This window comes from Diplotaxodon limnothrissa, linkage group LG19 (genome assembly GCF_057381915.1).
Source record: "Diplotaxodon limnothrissa isolate DT_005_m linkage group LG19, D_limnothrissa_male_GT1.1, whole genome shotgun sequence".
Classification (NCBI taxonomy): Eukaryota; Metazoa; Chordata; class Actinopteri; order Cichliformes; family Cichlidae; genus Diplotaxodon; species Diplotaxodon limnothrissa.
Window position 1 is genome coordinate 25,464,634 of NC_140614.1, and position 18,738 is coordinate 25,483,371.

The 18,738-nt window shown below is 40.2% G+C and overlaps 1 protein-coding gene across 1 annotated transcript in view; it reads right to left on the bottom strand.

Moving 5' to 3' along the window:
• Positions 1–819: 819 nt before the first annotated feature.
• aqr (aquarius intron-binding spliceosomal factor) overlaps positions 820–18,738 on the bottom strand; it is a 49,085-nt gene continuing 31,166 nt past the window's right edge. The window contains exons 28-36 of the mRNA XM_085379243.1: positions 16,878–17,015; positions 16,696–16,767; positions 15,867–16,054; positions 14,597–14,768; positions 11,082–11,252; positions 6,407–6,492; positions 3,284–3,458; positions 1,947–2,057; positions 820–1,113 (exon numbers count right to left, since the gene is read on the bottom strand). Of these exons, the coding sequence (XP_085235369.1) occupies positions 847–1,113; positions 1,947–2,057; positions 3,284–3,458; positions 6,407–6,492; positions 11,082–11,252; positions 14,597–14,768; positions 15,867–16,054; positions 16,696–16,767; positions 16,878–17,015 (1,380 nt within the window). The 3' untranslated portion in view covers positions 820–846. The remainder of the gene's footprint in view (positions 1,114–1,946; positions 2,058–3,283; positions 3,459–6,406; positions 6,493–11,081; positions 11,253–14,596; positions 14,769–15,866; positions 16,055–16,695; positions 16,768–16,877; positions 17,016–18,738) is intronic.

The following is an 18,738-nucleotide window of genomic DNA, read 5'->3' on the forward strand; positions in this document are numbered from 1 at the left end:
TTTTCATGATGGTCTGGGAACAACACCAACACGAGGATATCAGATCATCCTTTGTAGAACACAGTGGAGACTTCTCAAGGTTTGGAGTTGCATTTCAGCCAGTGGTGTTGGACATTTTGTCAAAATTGATGAAATTCTGAACAAAGGAAAGTACCATCAGATTCTAATCCACAATGAAATGCCATCTGGAAAGTATGTGATTGGAAATATCATATTTTTTCAGCATGATAATGATCCCAAATACACTGCCAGTGCACTAAGATAGTGTTTCTCTGTGTGTTTTTCTATCAGTCTTGGACTGACCCCTCCCCGAGAGCCAGGACTTTAAACATTATTAAATCAGTGTGGGATCATCTTGACAGATATGGAACAAAAGGCAGCCAACATCCAAAGAGCTTTGAATGTCCTTCAAGAAGCCTGGAGACTACTTAAAAAAATTGCAAGTGAGTTCAAGCTGTTTAAAGAATAGAGGTGGTCATACCAAATATTGACTTTCAATCTTATTAGAATTGTACAAACTCTTTTTTTGCCTTATATACTGTATTTATATAAATGTTTGAGGGGAAATGAGGAGGGGATTAATACTTTAGCACAGAGCTGTATGTGTTGGTTGTGTGTGGGACACCCATAGAATGGTATTAGTATAATGATGATGCCACAGTCTGAATAGATTTTTTTTAATAAAGTACTGATAGTAACAAAAATCAAATGTTTTAGAAAAAAATAACAAAACATCACAATGATCTTCTCTCAGTAGAAAACAGATTTAAAATAGGTGACTAAGCACTACATTTCTCTTCAGGGGATCCACTTGTTCCCTCTATGGTAGTCCCATGTCAGGATGTTCTACTGTTCTTGCTCATCTGCGCTCTCTCCATCGCTGTCGCTGTCTCTACCAGGATGCTCTGGCATCTTAGCATGGCCGTCAGTATCCTTGTTTCCTTCCTTCTCGCCGGCGTCCTCCGAGTTTGGCTCTGTGCTCGCCGTTCCTTCTGGGTTTTCCTGCTCCATGGGGGTTTCCTCCTGTGGCTCCTTAGATGTAGCAGTGGTCGACAAAGCGCCAGCATCTTTTTGGGTCTGTTTTGGAGGCAGAGCCAGTTCTTGCTGTTGCTGCTGAGAAGCCAAAAGAAAAGGGAAATGTTCAAAACACAAAGGAAAATATTTCCACTTTTTTTGGCATTATATTGTCAAATATACTCAGCTAACTGATTATAAAGAGCACACGGCCAAAACTGATGTAATCTTATACAAAAACCCTGCAAGGAGTCCATCCTTTGCAATTTTCTTTAAGTCCTTTTTGCAGAGCCTGTCAGTCTACCACAATGCCACTGAACACCACTATGAACAGCAGCCTCTAAAACGTCTATTACATTACACACGCCTACGCATATGAAGGAAAAAATAAACATCACTATCTTCATGGATTTACTGCAGCACTCAAAATGCATTAGTTGGATTTAGGTGTTCGTAACAGCGTGGCAAATAAGTGTTTGACATATAGGTGTATCTACAGGAACATATTCTTTGTTGAGGGTATTTTAATAGAGATAGCTTTATAATAAAATGTCTCTTCCTTTTAAGTACACATGTTTTTAGTATCTACTATTATTTCTCTATAAATGATGATAAATGTATGTTGAAAAACTACATTGTTCTGTGTAGCCCGTTCCTTCTCTACATTTCTTACATCTGACCTATTTACTGTACTCCATTAAAAGTTAAAGATTAAAAATACAAAAATGGCAGCTGGGGACAGGCGCTGACAGCTGCCAGGAAAGTTGATGACATCTGTAAGCGTGTCAACGCAGGATGGTTGCCAGTTTTTAAACTGCCTCAGGTGTATCACAGAAGAAACTTTTATGATATCGCAGTATCATAAACATAGTAGGTGTGCTGCTGGTTGATTTATATGGCTCCTTTCACACAGTCCACTTTGTGGTCTTTACCTGTCTGTACTGCTGGGAGGTCTGGATCATGTGCATGTACATATTATACACCAGGTTGGCCATTTCCGGCATGTTCTTCACAATTTGGTCAGGCTGTCCAGAAGTATCTCGCTGAAAGGTAGAAACAAAAGAAGTTTGATTTCAGCCCAGGATGCGATCAGAGAGGAATTATAATGAAGAACTTTTATCGGTCTTGCTAGGGATCACTCTTTCAGGCACACGGACTTGGTTAAGTATTGATCCGAGGTAAAATGTGCAGGGAAATTACAATTCAGCAGCCCACTGCTACCCGCTGGTTATTTCAAACAAATTTCCCTCTCCAGTGATCACTGCTCATGTATTACCAAAGAAGTCGGGGATGCAGAGTTTTTAATTTGATAATATTAGTATGCAGACAGAGTCTTGCAGGCTAAACTGAAGACTGAGGCAAGCAGAATATTCAATCTGCTTGGCGGATGCCTCTTAAATACAGGGGAGATGCCCACAGAGGCCCTGGGGGCATCATGTCAAAGTATACTACTCCACAGTTTAACTTTGTGTGCTTTCACTGCAGTAAAACCTTCATTAAAAACACTGGGGGAGAGAATATGATAACTGCATATGATTATAGATCGAATATGTATGTTTCCATATGAAGCTTTAGGCAGCTTTGTTTTTTTATAGCAGCTTCTGAGTTAGCCCCGTTAAATAGCCCGTGACACTTCCAGTTGAGTGTTGCTTGACAAAGTCTGACTTTTAATCTACATGTGCGTGTAAGCAGCGGGGGTTTACTGACTCTAGATAGATGGGCTAAGCAGGGGCCACATGTGTGTGCCCGAAAGAACTGTCCCCCATGGGGATGAACACTCTAGTGTCAGAGAGGCTATTGGGTATTTTAGACATCACTGTTGCCAAACACGCCTGTCAGTGAGACACTGTGACCAGACAATGGTCGTTTCATGCTGGTCAGTCGGTGGTTTTGTCTTCTGACCTTTGAGGTTAATTATAGCCATAACTGTGTTTCTCATCTTTGCAGCTGGTCTGCAGAATGCTCTTACCAGACTGGGTAAAGCTGCAGTAAGAAGTGGGACCAGTGAGGACCAATATTCTGAGTGGAATGAAGATTCCACTCTGAATATAAAAAGGGGGGAATTAGACCGAGCCAGTGGGCTGTAGCGGCAATGACGTGGTGGGATGGTGAAGACGGCACGAATTTTATGGAAATAGGCACTGGCCTGAACCGTGGGAAAGAAGCTCAGTTCTTATCAGCATATCTCCCACTTGAATATCTCATAATGGGGCAGATCTAATATGGTAGGTTTTATGAGATCAGCATGAGCATGGGTATGACTGCTTACAGGCTGTTCCTGGTTGTAGTACTCGTGTGGTCTAATGTGTAGCTGCAGTGGTCTGGCAGTGAGCTGGTTGAAGGCAGGAGTCAATTCGAAGCAGTTCTGAAACAGTGACACTCGGGCAAAGATGTACAGGCCCAGTCTGGCTCTTGACATGGCTACCACCAGACGCCTCACATCCCTGTGGAGAGACAGAAAAAAGGATTGACTTGAGGGGAAAAGACGTGAAGGGGTGGTGGTAAAATGTGTGAAACTGTAAAGAGGAGAAGAGATCCTGCGTAGGGGCAAAAAACAAAAACTGAAGTGAAGAGATCACAGTGAAAGAACCGAGTAATGGTTGAAGGGGAAGAGAAGAAAAGGCACCGTAGTGTACGAGGAAAGAGGTTTAGTGAAGGATAAGCGGCACTACTTAAGTGGGAAAAATACTGAGGATAAGAGAGAAATACAGAAATGGAAGACAAAGGGCATGGATAAGCACTGCAGGCAAGGAGTCAGAGAGGTAGGAGAGCACGGGAAAGGGTAGGTGGAATAGGTTACTTTTTTATGCCATCAAGTAGTATTAAGAGATTAAGGACAAAGGCAGTCGTTTCTCTGAGCTTTCTCTGGCTTACTGTACTAGCCAAAATACTTGTCTCTTTGCTCCCCTGCAAAAACACTGCTCGTAGTACACATCCCACTATACTGTACATTAGCATTCTATACAAAACACACATACATGAGGAGAGGGAGAAGATTTGGACAACTGTAAACACCACAGAATGAGTCATTTACAAGGGGTTTCCCTTTGAACCTATTGAATCCTTATATTGTCTCAGTTATCTGCACAGTTAAATTTGCTTATAAAAAAAAAACATGTAACTATTTAACTGACCTGTAAGTCTGTGGTGTGAGATTAAACATTGGTGAAAGCATTTGAGGAAGAAGCTGTTTTTACTCAAACAGCTCTGGCAAAAGTCTTTATTTTGATGCTGATGAATAAGACACACAGCCATGTTTTTCTATATAGCCTACTCTTAAGTATAGCCAAAAATATGAAATGTGGAGTCCACCTGAGCACTTCATGAGATTAAGAGGATTAATCTTTGCAATATGCATGATGAGTTCTGTGAATATGACAAAAAGGCTTATGGGAGCCATTGTGCAGGGTACGAGTGAGTAAACGTGAGCAGCCTATAGATTAATGTGAAAATTACTGCACATTTCAGGCAAAAATGGGGGCACAGTACAAAATGAAACATTTCCACAGAGACAAACTACCGCTGCCTAGACCAATGAGCACAGACATGTGGAGCAGATGAACCAATCATGAAGCACGATAGCCTGTGGACATGGCACTACGGAGAGACGCCCACCTGGACTGTGCTGTGACATGACAGGGCAAAGTGGACGGTGTGTGTTCCCACATGTGTGTTCGTGCATGTCAGAGCATCTCTGAATTTGTGCTGCCCTGTCAAAGTGTGTGCTCCTGCATGTGAGCGTGCCCGTGTGTATCACGGGAATGCTTCCCCTGTCAAAGCGAGGGTCAGCTCATCATATGGTCAGCTGCATCCCCTGTGGTTGTCACGGCTGCGGATTGCCATGAGGAGAGGGGCAGGGGAGAGAGGGGGAGGAGGATTGTGAGGTAAAAGCCAGTGGTACACCGTAGTGATCCCATTATAAGAAAAACACAATGAACAGCACTAGGAGCTCCTATGAAGCACTGCTCTCTCAACCACTTAGCTGACCATTCACAAGCTGTCAGGGAAGCCAACATATGAATGACCATTATGAAAAACTATAGCAACAGACATAACTAGACATTTTCTGTTATATTTTACATTAATGGTTTATTCTGACTGACTCATGGTGGTTGATTTCTTATTCACATCCCTCACAGTTAACAATACATATTAACAATTAAAAAAGCAAATCTGAAATTTGATGCAGCCCGACAGAATAATCACAAAAAGGTTGATTCAAACATTCTTATATGAAATAACCACAAACATTATCAGTGACTGACAGCTTGGTTTTCAGGGCCTTGAAGCTCAGTGTTACCAAAAGTCTTATTCAAGGAGAATAGAAGCTCTAGAACTATTGTACGCTCCCTGCACTGAAAAACTGCTACACTGAGAATGTGTAAAAGGTGGGATGTAATATCGAGTCAAAGACAAGATCAAATGAATGATACAGAGAGGAGAGCAGGCACTGCCAGCAAGATAAAGCACCCTTCTCTGTAGTCAGCTGCAGTTTCTCATTTTCAGCTACATCAATTAATCGCTCCATCTGTGAGATGAAGAAAGAACAAAATAGAGTTTTTAAGTGTTTTCTGTGCTAGCTAAATGGCCACGGTGATGGGTGGGGTGCACAGAGCTACAAAGGGAATGGCTTATAATTTGCACTCGGGTTCCAATTTGCAGACTGTCCAATTCTCTGATAAAGCTGTGAGCAGTGCAACTGCAACAGCAGCTACTGTTCATCACAGCCAGCGGCCGGCATGTCAAGTAGAAGTGCTGTGGATCATATGCCTGGTATAAAACCCTTGGTTGTTGGAATCTCACAGCAGCAGAGAAGTGAAAGATCATTTGACTACAAATTAATTCAGTGACATGGGGCAAAGAGGCCATAGCCAAATGAACAGAAAGCAGAGAGAAAACAAAACAAAGCTGCCAATGAAAGAAGACGCCATGAAGAGGCGTGTCGCAGAGCAGTGATTATCCATCATACTGACTGCTTTACAGTTTGCCTTCAGAACTGAGCTCTTTGTTAGTTATTGTCAACCTAATCATCAGAGCACAATTATTTCTCTTAATTGGAACAAAAACTACAGTCAGCTCCATAGATGTGTCCTTAAGCACCTTTATCCTCCCTGCATCATAATTAAGCTCATACTTACCTCAAAACTGCAACATTTCCCTCAGCAAACTTTATTCAGTAGTTACACATGACAAAAAGAGAAAGCCTCCTGAGAGCAGCTGTCTCACGAGAATTAAGTGCCAGCTTTTCTGCAGTGTTATTTCCCTGGAGGATGTTTATCTTAGGTGTATTTCATATTACACAAGTATTTTAAAGCAGAATAGCTGCTGAGAGCTGAAGGCTATTTTGGATCAGATACTTTTTTTCCTGCTTGGCATGCAAAGAAGTAATTACCTCAGGTGTCCCACAGCTTTGGTGCGGACCAGGGAGAGGATGATGTAGTTGTTCTGCTGACCCTGGAACCTGTCCACTGTCGTAATCTGTACAGACACAAACATATTTATTATTCAACAACACGACACACAAATGCACATAAATATCAAAGATATGCTAACTAAGCTCCGGCAGCGGATACGCTTTGCAAAGTAAATGAGTGTTTGCATTTTAGGTAGGTGGAGGGATTTAGCTGAAATGTTTAAAAACATGAGCGAGACTGCTTTCCGTCTTAAATTCTTTTTCTTTGCCTTTTCTTTCTTTTTTGAGGGTGAACGTTAAGAGATGGCAAGGTACTTTCTTGTTGCTGCCGTTATCGCTGTGGGCCACACGGGCAGCCAGCAGGGTTAATACGGCTTAAAGGGCATTTGCCACCAGCAGCCTCTTACCTGGTCTCCTGGGAATCAGGGCCACTTGGGAGGGGGAGGGGGGACTACTTGACTGCATCAGAGATTATTTCAAGGAGACAGAAAATGTAGAAGTGGCTTTCTCTGTGGAATTTTTTTTTTCTAAGCAAAAGGGAACCCGTGTCAGCCAATTTGCTTTTATACCCCAGTAATCCTGTCTTGCTGAGAAGTGTACTTATTCAACTACATAAAGAACTGTGCTGTGTTTTGACTTTGTCAGTCATGTTACTTTATGTAATAAAGCTATCATAAAGCATGTGCACTTCAAACTCGATACAAGGACTGGTCTTGATGAGATGCAAGAATGTGAAAACTTTCATACTGTACTACCTACACTGAGTGTGCACAGCCTTGACAGTGTTGGAGAGTGTATACATGGAATATGCTCCAACTTCATAAGCTCTTTCATGATCATATAGCCTTCACTCGGTGTCTATTTTTAGTGGTGTTTCCGAGTTGGACTAGAAATATCTTAGGGATGTAAATCTGAGTCCAAAATCACATTACACAGTGTCTACACTGTGTAAACAGCATGTGTGTAACTATAGACTGAAAAGTTGATGTCAATGCAAATAGTGTGATAGCTGGGTGCTCCTGTTGTTTTTGGTTAGAAGTTACATGGAGATGTTACTGGTTAATGCTTGGTTAAAGTATGCTGCTCTGGAAAAAAGCTGCAATGTTTAAAGATTATTCCGGAAAAATATTAAGTAGAATTATAATAACAGAGCTAAATTATTTTAATCAACTACTAATAATTGAGTGATTATGCCTTGGGTAGAAATAATTCCTTCCATCCCCATTGTGTATATATCCATCCATCCATCCATCCATCCATCCATCTATATAAATAATTGTTAAATCAATAACCGATTTAAATCTGATAGCACAGTATTAGAATGATCAAGGAAAAACACATCAGAGCTGGAGTGTCCCCTATCTTGCAAATGGTAACAGAACCAAATAAAAATTGAGTTTAAAAGCCAAGTTACTAAGTCCTTTTTTTAAAGTACTGCACAAAAATGCTTCTGTATAGTTACATACGACACATGCTAAAAAAAACTCATAGCCAGGCAGAAAGAAGTTGGCCTGTCGTTTATAGTTTCGCTTTTTAAAATGGATCAATAGGACATCAGCTTCCATTGAGGAGCCATACAGGCCCAGAACTACAGCATTCAGTAACTAGCCATGCTAAATAAATCATCCTGTGGTTGTGGTTACCACCTATTATTAAATGCAACCCTCAGTGAACCTCTCCAAAACTCCTTTTGGATAAGAGGAAGGGAATGTGGGGAGACTGTGTGTGTGTGTGTTAATGTGTAAAATCGAAAGCGATGGGACTAATGAGGTATTTATTTACGTCTCCCTGTTGCTATGTAGAACAGGTGCAAGGCCAGAGGCAACAATATGTTGCTTTTACAATAGCAGGAGATATCGTTGGCCGTATGCTCAAATTACACATCCATGGTATGCATGCACGTACTGACACATGAGAAACGGTGAATCTTGGTTTGCAGCAAATGTGGTTCTTTAGAGAGGGAGTTCTTCTTAGCCTACAGAAAGTGATAACAAAGCCCGGGTCGAAATTCTCCCCGAGGTATAGCATTCTGCATGGTGTTTAGTTATTTATGAGAAATCTTCCAGGGAGAGAATTACAGAGGTCGTGTCATTGTAGCACATGCATGTCCGAGGACATAAGGAAATACACACAGCGAATACACTGTGAGATACACAAACAGCTATTGCACTGCCAAATGTTTTCTTCCAACATGCCTTCTTCTTATGGAGACAATAGCACACTATTAGATGATGATCAACCACTGATCTCTCCCATCTTATTTTCTGTTACTCTGTCTTACTTATGGTAATTACTGCTGGGAATGTGCACAAGTCAGACCTCTGGATTATTCAATTTTTCACAAGAGGAATGGCAGGGACGCCAGAGTTAACAGCTTTGTATTGCTTGTGTGTTCGAGTCTACATGTGTCTCAGGATTTCAGACCTGTCTAAGAAAAAACCCCAACAAAAAATATGACGCTAGGAAATGTTAAGACACCTTTTCTACACATTTCATGTTGTCAAAGAGGCTAGTACTGTTGCTCTCAGTATATGAAAGCTGTGTGTTTTTGGTCAAGGCGAAGAGTTAGACAACTGCAGAGGGTCATTCAGAATAAGGACTGAAACCTTAAATAGGTACTTTGTCACTCTGCATTCTCTTCTTGATCCAGTTGATGTATCTTCTTACTAACGAAATAGTCAAACTCTAACAGTCAGACTTCCAGCACTTCTTCATCAAAGAAAAGAGAACCAAATGGATATTTTCTGTAAAACTCAGGAAAATAAATAAAAAGTGTTTGCGCACATGCTGTATTTACGCACACTGTTGTTTGGGATTTGGTAAAAACCTTGAGCAAGCATGTTTGACGCTGGCACTGTGACTTATGCTAACTGGCCTTCCTCTGCTTTTCTTTCTAATTAAAGTTATAACAGTAAAGTAAGCTGGATGTTGACATTTGCGCCATTTTACCCTTTGTGACACACTGTCAGACACACTGTGGACACAGTGCTCAGCGCCATGACCTTTCAGCTGCTCAGCATTTTTTCCCACAAGAGCCCATCTTTCTATTTCATCCCTCTCTGTCTCTGGCCATCTTTCATCTCAGCAAATCTAACAACCTGTCACTCCTGTCACTTTATTACTAGGCATGCATACTGACTAAGGCCATGAGCACAATGAATGATGCTTTATGTCTTGACATTGCAGGACATTTCACATGGCTAAGCAAAATCTCTGGCTAGCTGTCAGTGCAGGGAATGTACTTCAAAACAAAACAACAAGGTAGGGTTGTACAGCAAAAAATACAGACACAACAGTATGGAATGAGTAAAGACTGAATCACAGTGGACGCTATAACAAACCACTATTCTAACCTCCAAATTGCTATCATACTTGGAAGAACCTGCTTCCTGTCTGCCTGCTTTTGGACAAAAACGGCCTATGTATATTTTTGATTCACTTTTTATGTACTCAGCAGGAACAGATGAGTAATGAGTAGACAGTAAACTTTACAAAATACTGTGTGATAAACAAAAAGATTCAAGTTACATACTATTTAAATTTTCTGGGCATTTGTGGGAAATAAAAATACATGTCTTCTAAAATAGAGATTGGATGGACCTGGATTATTGCTCTGAGAGCCACCTCACTTTAACACTCCTGCTGTTAAAGAAATACCAAAGAATATGCACAACTAAACTAAACCGATCGCAATATTACTGAAGGCGTGCTGCTGCTGACCCTATGCTACCTGACATAACAATGCTCTATATAACTGTTGATATGCCATTTTCACTCCACTCTTACTGGAATGCCGAAAGAGTCTGTGACATTGTTAAGTGTGTGAAAACCCTAAAAGAACAGAGACCAAAGAAAGGTGAGACAATGTGTGTAGCGGGAAAAAATGAAGCGCGAGGAAAGCATAACCTGAGGCTAGTGAGTAAAAGCATTTAGCAGTACAAACAGAAAGTGGATGGGAAACTGTGCCGGCGGGTTGCTGACTTAACACATTGTAAAGAAAGGAAAAGAGGAGAGACGAGAAGTTCGGGGGAATAATATAGGCTAGAAAAAAAACAACCTAACTGTATCCCTCAGGGATGAACAGACTCTCCCTGTATTCACAGTCAGTCAAACAAATGTTGCAAATACTTGCACACCTCTAATTTGCTTTACCTGTTACCACTCTGTCTTTTACCCACCGTGAAAAACTGAGATTCACTAAAATTCAAATAGTATTTTAAGTTCTACACGGATAAACTCCAGTTCAAATATAAAACTCTTCTTAAAATGAACAGACAAACAATACAGTTTTCACATTAATGTTAATGAGTGACAAACACTTAAGGAAATCCCTCCAAGATGCTTGGAGAGCTGTGAATATCTTTCCCAGTGCAATGGAGGATAAGAGGTTGGTGCAATAACTGCAGCTGGCATCCGGAGGTGTGAAAAAACTATCCATGTCATGTGTGATACGTGTTTCCAACACGCTAGTCGTAGCCCTACACATATATAGGTTATATATAAGTTTGACTGAATACTCGCAAAACCCAGTACTTGCTACAAAACCTGTCCAATAATCCAGTGTGTTTATTTAATCACCTCTTGCTTGTGCTTTGATAACATGACACATAAAAGACTGCTGCTTCTTAATTGGTTTGTTTCAAATGGTGCTTACCTTGTGGGGCTGACCAAACACTGGATTTCCAGCACAGCGTTGGTTGATGACATCTCTGATCAGGTGTTTTTGTCCATTGTAGGTGGTGAGGATGCTGATGCGCTCAGCTGGGTAGCCCAACAGACGCATGTACATGTATAGAGCCACAGAATACTCTGCCTCTGCCAGGTTCTTAACAGAGAGAGAGAAAGCTTGGTCAGAATAACATTATATTACTGAAATAAACAACCATTGCTGCCCAACCTCTGGGGCTGAAAAATGAAACTTGTGCTAAAGTGGTACATATTGCAGTCCCTCAAACTGCCACTTATAGCTGGCTCCAGAAGAAACTCAGTCCCTAATGAATTCCATGTTAAAGGAGGTTTTGATAACCTCAGACCACCATATTTTATAATGACACCAGGGACTATTGAGTAAATTGCAGCCTCTTGGTCACACACACACAACACATGCCTGCACACCATTTGCTTGCATCAGCCGAAAAAGTGATGATACATAAATAAGCCTGTCCTGCACTGTTGTATACTACTGTGCATCATGTGTTTTGCACATCATTATGAGACCAGTATATAAGCTGAGTATTAGTATAATGACAACAAATTTTACTTTGACAGGAAACAGCTGTCAGCACCAGAAACATGTTGTGTAACTAAGTTACAGTGAAATGGCCTACTGCTTGTTCATCATAGAAGGGAATGTTATTCATACATATTGAAGTATATATAACATAGTGAAGCAGGCAAGATACATTTAACAAGCTAGTGTTTGGCTGCAAATTTGCTATGTTGCACAAATGTGGTGAAGTTTAGCTAAAACAAAATTGGCAGCTTAAGTAATTTAGAATAATTAGCCAACTTGTTTGTTGATATTGGAGTCCAAGCTACCACTTGCTATTGAAGCTCTCTGTTTACGCTGTGAGCAGACGAGAGGCACTGAAGTGATCAGAAGCAAGTGTAAACATCAGATTTCAGGAATTTTCACGGAAAATCACAACCCCATCGTTTACACAGACATTAGTCCCCAGTCAATCTGAGGCAACTAAGAGAGTCAGGGACAGTCTCTTTATGTTGCAATCACTCAGAAACTGGCAATGAAAAGCATTTAACTGCTGAAAAAGGTTACCTAACGTACATTTAAAATGCTCACAAACATGTGTTTTTTCTCCTTTTTGTCACTATGCACAACACAGGAGCTCTCTGTGCTTCATAGATAGAAACACACATTCAAATAACCACACTGACAATGGCTACAATGTTACTACCTACACCTATCTGATATAATGATTATAATGATTTCTCTTTCATTTCCAATTACAAAGGACCTAGAACTACATCAAAGTTTTTCTCCCAATGTGAATACATGTAAAACGTTATTCACCAAATTAACAATCAACAAATTCCCAAGCCTGTGCACCCTGGTTCCAAGGCTACATTCTGTCCTTCAAATAAAACCCAAAAAAGAAAAGAAATAAAGGCAGCGCCATGTATTATTCATTCAGTTTCAATTAAATGTGGACTGCTGCCTCGCATCTTTGATAATAATGTATGCAGCTTCATCAACAGTTCCTGAGCTAGCTGCACTAGAGTCAGCACATCAAAAACAATGACATCCTTTATTCTTAGTCCCTTATTACCTGTCTACAAATGGCACAGATAATTAAAAATCGCAACTTACTTCTCCAGCAAAGTTACTTCTAACCCTCTGCATTTACAGATCATCTACAAAACCACAATCATGTAGCAAAAGGCAAAAATGCATATCTCACACACACACACACACACACACACACACACACACACACACACACACACACACACAATTAAATAGACATTCAAGTAAAAATCTGTGACGCTTCCAGATTTGTGTCTTTCATTTGCATGTCTAACATACATCAGATCTAAAGCCTAAACCCCAAAAGAAGCTGGCAACTATTACAAGGTCAGACCTAAGCCATTGAAATTTGAGCCAGTGGTTCGTGACTGCAAAAGGACTAGATAGGATAGAATGATCAAACATGCACCAAGGAGAGAGGGTTACATACAGATACACTTTAGAGTAGATACAAGAACATTATTGATATCGAGAGGCATAAATTCAGGCTACCTGTAAGTAAACTCCACCATGCAGGTTGCTCTTATGCAATTTAAAATGTAGCTTGTAGAGCAGAAATTTCTATAACTAACAAGCCTAGTGGCTGAGGGAGGCAATTTCCAAACAGAAGATGTGGATTTAGATAGGCATCTTACTCTTCATGAGCCATTTGACAACAGTGAGGTTGAGTCTCAGTTGGCTGAGACTCAACAGGGAAAGAGCTTTAGCAAATGAGGCAAAGCACGGGAAAAAGACCCTTTGTACTATATTTTGTGCACACAGTATTTGTGTATGGGTTCTGCACAGTTCACGCGCAACCACAAAGCAGTGGTTGTGGCAGTGTTTGTTCAGCTGCGACATGTATTCAGTGTACACTGGATACAATTGCTCCTCTAGTGTCAAATTTATCCCCTTTGGTTTCCAGGAAAGTGCATCTGTGTGTGTGCTTGTCAAGCATAACGAGGAGATTCCCTTGAGGAGGCTCAAAATGGCAACTGGCAAATAGAGTTGAGGTTCATGTGACCTGGTACCGCGAGAAGCACACATGGTGCTGAATTAAGAACAATAAGAAGCTTTAGGGACTTGAGTGTGCACAGCGTGAATGTAGTTGCAAGATTCATGAAGCAATATGATCCACTTAATGGGTATGCAGGTTCTAAATTGAAAGCTTCAATTTGATATTTCAATCATTACACACGATTCCTTATCTGAAATCCAGTGCTGTCGGCTCTGATTACTACAAACTCTTTTAAGTATATGTTTTATTTACAGTATCTTACATTTCTATAAGCGATACTATTTTTATTTCTCTTCTTGGAGAAATGTAATTTATTTTTTGTTTTTTTACTTCTTGGGCTGGTGCACTGCAAAAGTAAACACCCCTATCAACCCTGCCCTGTGCCCAGACACAGTCTTTGTGCCTCAGCAATGTCAGGATGAAACACAGTCTGTCTTCCGGTGTGAAGGACAAACCGCCTGGTCTGTGCTGGGCAGCCAATGTTAGCTGCACACTAAGCAGAGTGATGAATATATTATATGGACTGGTAGCTGAACCAGTGAAATTAAAAATGAATGAACTGCTGTACAACAACCAATTTAGAGGAAATGGGGGCTAGAGAGAATATGCTTCTGTTTCCTGCTGGAAGTGTGAATGTGTTTATTTGTAAAGGAGTGTAGTTCCACAGCTTGTGTAACATGAACCATTTCAGCTATTCAAACAATTTCTGTACCTGTGCTACATATATACACAAAATAATAATGGTGTTCTGTTTGGAGTATTCAGTTATTTCAATTGAAGTAGCTCATACTTTGTTGTCTTTACATTTTTAAAATTAGTATTAAGATATTGGCAATATGTTGGACAAATGGCATACAAGGATGTGCAAGGATTACATCAAGTGTGTTCATTCGTGTGATCTACTAACCTGATAAAAGTAAGGGTTGGGCTCAGATTCTCCCACCCCATTGAAGTCTTCCACGTTAATTAGCTGGAAATCAAACGTCAGGCCAGGGTTGGGCACCTGAAACTCGGGAAGTTGCTGAACGTGAGGCAGGTTTCCCAGGTGTTTGTAGCGCCAGTTGTACAAATTGCACAGGCTGTGAGATAGCAACACAAACACGCATTAGGTCACATCTGTGTTACTGTAATACAGTTTCCCTGACAGGACCACTGGAAATTTTAATCAATCAGCACAATCAGGGTTCCCACAGCTTAAGGCAAGGCAGATATATTTATTGTGTTTAATGCAACTAAAACTGAAATGCAAGATCAATTTTACAGTAAATAAAGAAAAATATTGCAATTTCTCCATTCTAATTCAATTTCTGGGGGTTAGAAATAACCTCGCTCAGTTATTTAAACAATGCAGCACATCTTGGGCTGAGCTATGTCCTGTGAACTAACATCCCAAATATCTGGACTGGACTTTTTTTCTCACGTCAAAAGAGAACAAGCAGATTTTTTTCCCTTCTTGCTTCATACAAGACAACTGATGCACAAAACGCCAGATTTCAGGCATTTGATCTTTCTTCATTGGTGTTGTCATTTTTGTGCATGTTACCATGATAACAGGTGTTATTCTGATTATGTTGCTATGCTCTGCAGTCTGCAGTCAGAGAACAGATGGGCTCTTCTCAGTAAATCCAGTAAAGGTATCATTTCCCAACTCTGGCTGTTTAAACAGAGTCTGCCTGACCATCCTGCTTGCCCGGCATTACTACACAAATGTTTTCTCCATTACCAAGCAAAAACATTTCTTTTGACAAAGGCTCAATAACTAAATATACTAAAATGAACTGATTTATCTTTAACTGTTTGCTAATGATTTGGACATTTCGCCATCGCTGTGGCCAGTCTGAAAGTTTTTTTTTTAGCAACAACAGTAAGAGGTCTCATGGTCATTGCTTAGACTGCCTTACCTAGATTTAGCTGCTCAGGTTTAATGCAAACTTGAACATTCTGAAGCAATAAGTTAATAAGTTTGAGTTTTTTTGAATCAAGGTTAAGACCACTGACTTGCATCCATAAAATAAAGCACTGTAAAGCATAAAGGTATATAGAAAGAATAATTACTATTAAATTACTATTCAATTATGTTTAAAGAACTGTTTCCGAATTACATTTAAACATTACGTTTTTTTTAATCCTTGTGAGCCCCTGTGGGTAGTGAGATTGTATTTTGCTTGGTGACCCACCTTGCACGTGCACGGCCCTGTGCATCCAAGTCTATTGTGGGCACACCTAGGCGCACAAATCGGGTGAAGAGAGACTGCTCCATGTTGGAGTACTTCTGGAAAGCCATGTTCTTGATGACTGGGGGCAACTGGTGGTGGTCGCCAATCATGATCCAGCGCTTTAGCCTGCTGTAGCCATCCTCTGGGTTCTGCAGATAGAGGAACATAAGATGATCAAGCAGTAAAAAAAAATAATAATAATAATAAAATAGAGATACTGTGACAATATACAGTGATCAGTGAAGGTGCAACAGTTAATTTAGGTTTACATTTTAATTTCCAAATCATCATCTGGCATGCTTACTCTAACAAACATATAATGTGTCATACTGTAAAATGCAGTGATGTTATTTGGAGCTGGACCTCACAAAGATCTAATATCCCACCCATTGTCTAAGATTGTTTTAAAGTGTGATCACTGGTTGTGTTTGAAAAGCTGGTAGTAAAAGGGAAGTGGAGGACAATGATCCTGGCCAAAGCCTCTGACTGGCACAGTGGTGAGGAGAGATAATGAGGAGTTCTGGCAAGGTTGCTGGATAGGCTGGTGTGCCTAATGATCTTTTCCGTAAACAGAAATTACAACACAGAATGTTAGTCATAGCTACCAGAGACCAACACCATTTTTATGGAGCCCATTAGGAAAACCTTAATGGGGAAAGTCAATTTGAAAAGGCTACTGATGTAAAGATTAAACTACACAAACCAGTCACAATGACAAATCCTGGCAGGTTTTGTGAGAATAATTTTTCAGTCAAGATTAACAGTCAAAACAAGTTAGCATTTCGGTTACCTGTAGTAATAGAGGGATGAAAGTCTCAATTTCCAGAATCTGTGCAGCTTCTTCCATCAGGATGTTGTCATACTAATAAAGAAAGGAACAGCTTGATGTAACTTCAATAAATAAACTAACTGCATCCAGACAAAATACAACCAGATTATTGGGAATGTATTTTTAAACTGACAAAAGTCTACCTTAAATCCCAGCTCCACTAGGTCGTGACGTTTGAGTGCAGCGTGTGTGCAGGTCATGGCAATGATTTTGGCTTCTTTCACTAGCAGATATTTGGAGCGATCTAGTCCACTTCTTAGCAGCTCGAAGGCCCTGAATTCCTTTTCGGATAGAAGAAAAGTGATACTCAGGAATGACGTCACAGAGCTATGTTATAAACCAGATTGATAGGGAACAAAAAAGTAAAATATTATCACAAAGAATTAAAATTGCTGACATTTATTCTGTATTGAGTCATTTTTAAAGGTTTTTTTCATACTAGTGTGGGGGATGACTTTAATGAACAATTAGTATGACAGATGATGGCTAATATAAAAATCTCTTGTAACATAATAGAATCTTAAATTTAAAAAAAGCACATTTCAATATTCAGAAATCCAGTCAGCACACATCACGATACACTGAGTGGCTTATCTTTCATCCAAATGTTTGAATTTCTCCAACTGACTCTACTTTTCTTTGCTGAATTGCCTAATTCAAAGTGACACCCGGAAGATGAACCACAATTCTAAACTTCAACAAAGTCATGATGGACATCTAAATGACTGGAAACTTACAGTACTCCACTTTTTAATGAAATGTATAATTAACATAATCCCTCTGCTTTCTTCTCTCATTAGAAGTGAGTGTCCTCTTTTTCCATGATGCAGTGATAGAGACTAGCCAGCCGCAGGGCTCTCCTGTGAAGTATGTGGGGTGTATTTTGTTTTTCAGTAGCTGTGGCTTGAGGAGCACTTTAGCAGAGATTTTCTTACATGGGTTACACTATAAAGGAAAATTTGGGGGATTTTGTAACCCAAAAAACAAATCAGTTCATTTCAGGGTGGTGATATGATGACACTACAGAAAGCTGTGGGGGGATGCACAGAAGAGGAGTAATGGTAAACAGGCAAGCTATTTTCAGGTTGGTACACTAGCTCTGGAGGGTAGGGATGGAGGAGAGGAGACTCGGACAGCACCATGGTATAAATATTTAATGTGTTACTATTTTAGCATTAATATTAAACTAATCAAAACATGGAATATTGATGAAGTCTATTTTTAAACCCCATGGTACCAAATGAGTTGAGGAGTGATATTAAGATTTTTTAGAATTCATAGAAGTTGAAAAAAACTAGGAAAAGGGAACCAAAAATAAGTTAAAAAGTGGAATGAAACGGTGGAATTGCAGAGGAGTAAACAGCAGATGTCTATACATGAACGCAGGAGGCACACTGTCTCCCTCTCTCTCTCTGTTTGCCTAGCAATACATTCTTAGGATATTCCTTTGACAGCTTATTCAAAACTGCTTTTACATTTGAAAAGGTAGACAGATAAGCATATTCAGCACAATGTTGCTTCTGCTACCCTGCACCACACAGAGCAATACTTCTTAATGGGTGTACAGATTACACTGCAGCATGGGTGAGGCTCAGGGAGGAGGGAGGAGGGAGGAGGTGCTGTGATGCAGTGATACAGAGGCCAGCCAGATAAATCAAGGTCACAACACATGTTGGGATATTACCTCTAGCCAATAACTTTTTTATTGCTTTTCGGAGACCACCTTGGTGTTCCCATAAATCTGAAATGTTTTTGTTATCCCTACAGAAACACTTTGATGGGCTCAGAAGGAATAATAACAGACTTTCAGCTGTGTTTGAGAGCGTGAAGGGGTGTGAAAAAGAGTGACAGAGAAAAACACAGAGCCATGAGCATATCTATAGGCATAACATGCAAGGCGGAATTTTAAACTCAGAATAAACACATCCAGGATTGTGGATTGTCACTATTAGCTGACAACAGTCTGTTAATGTGGGGGCCAGGTAGGCAGTTACTTGTGCAAGA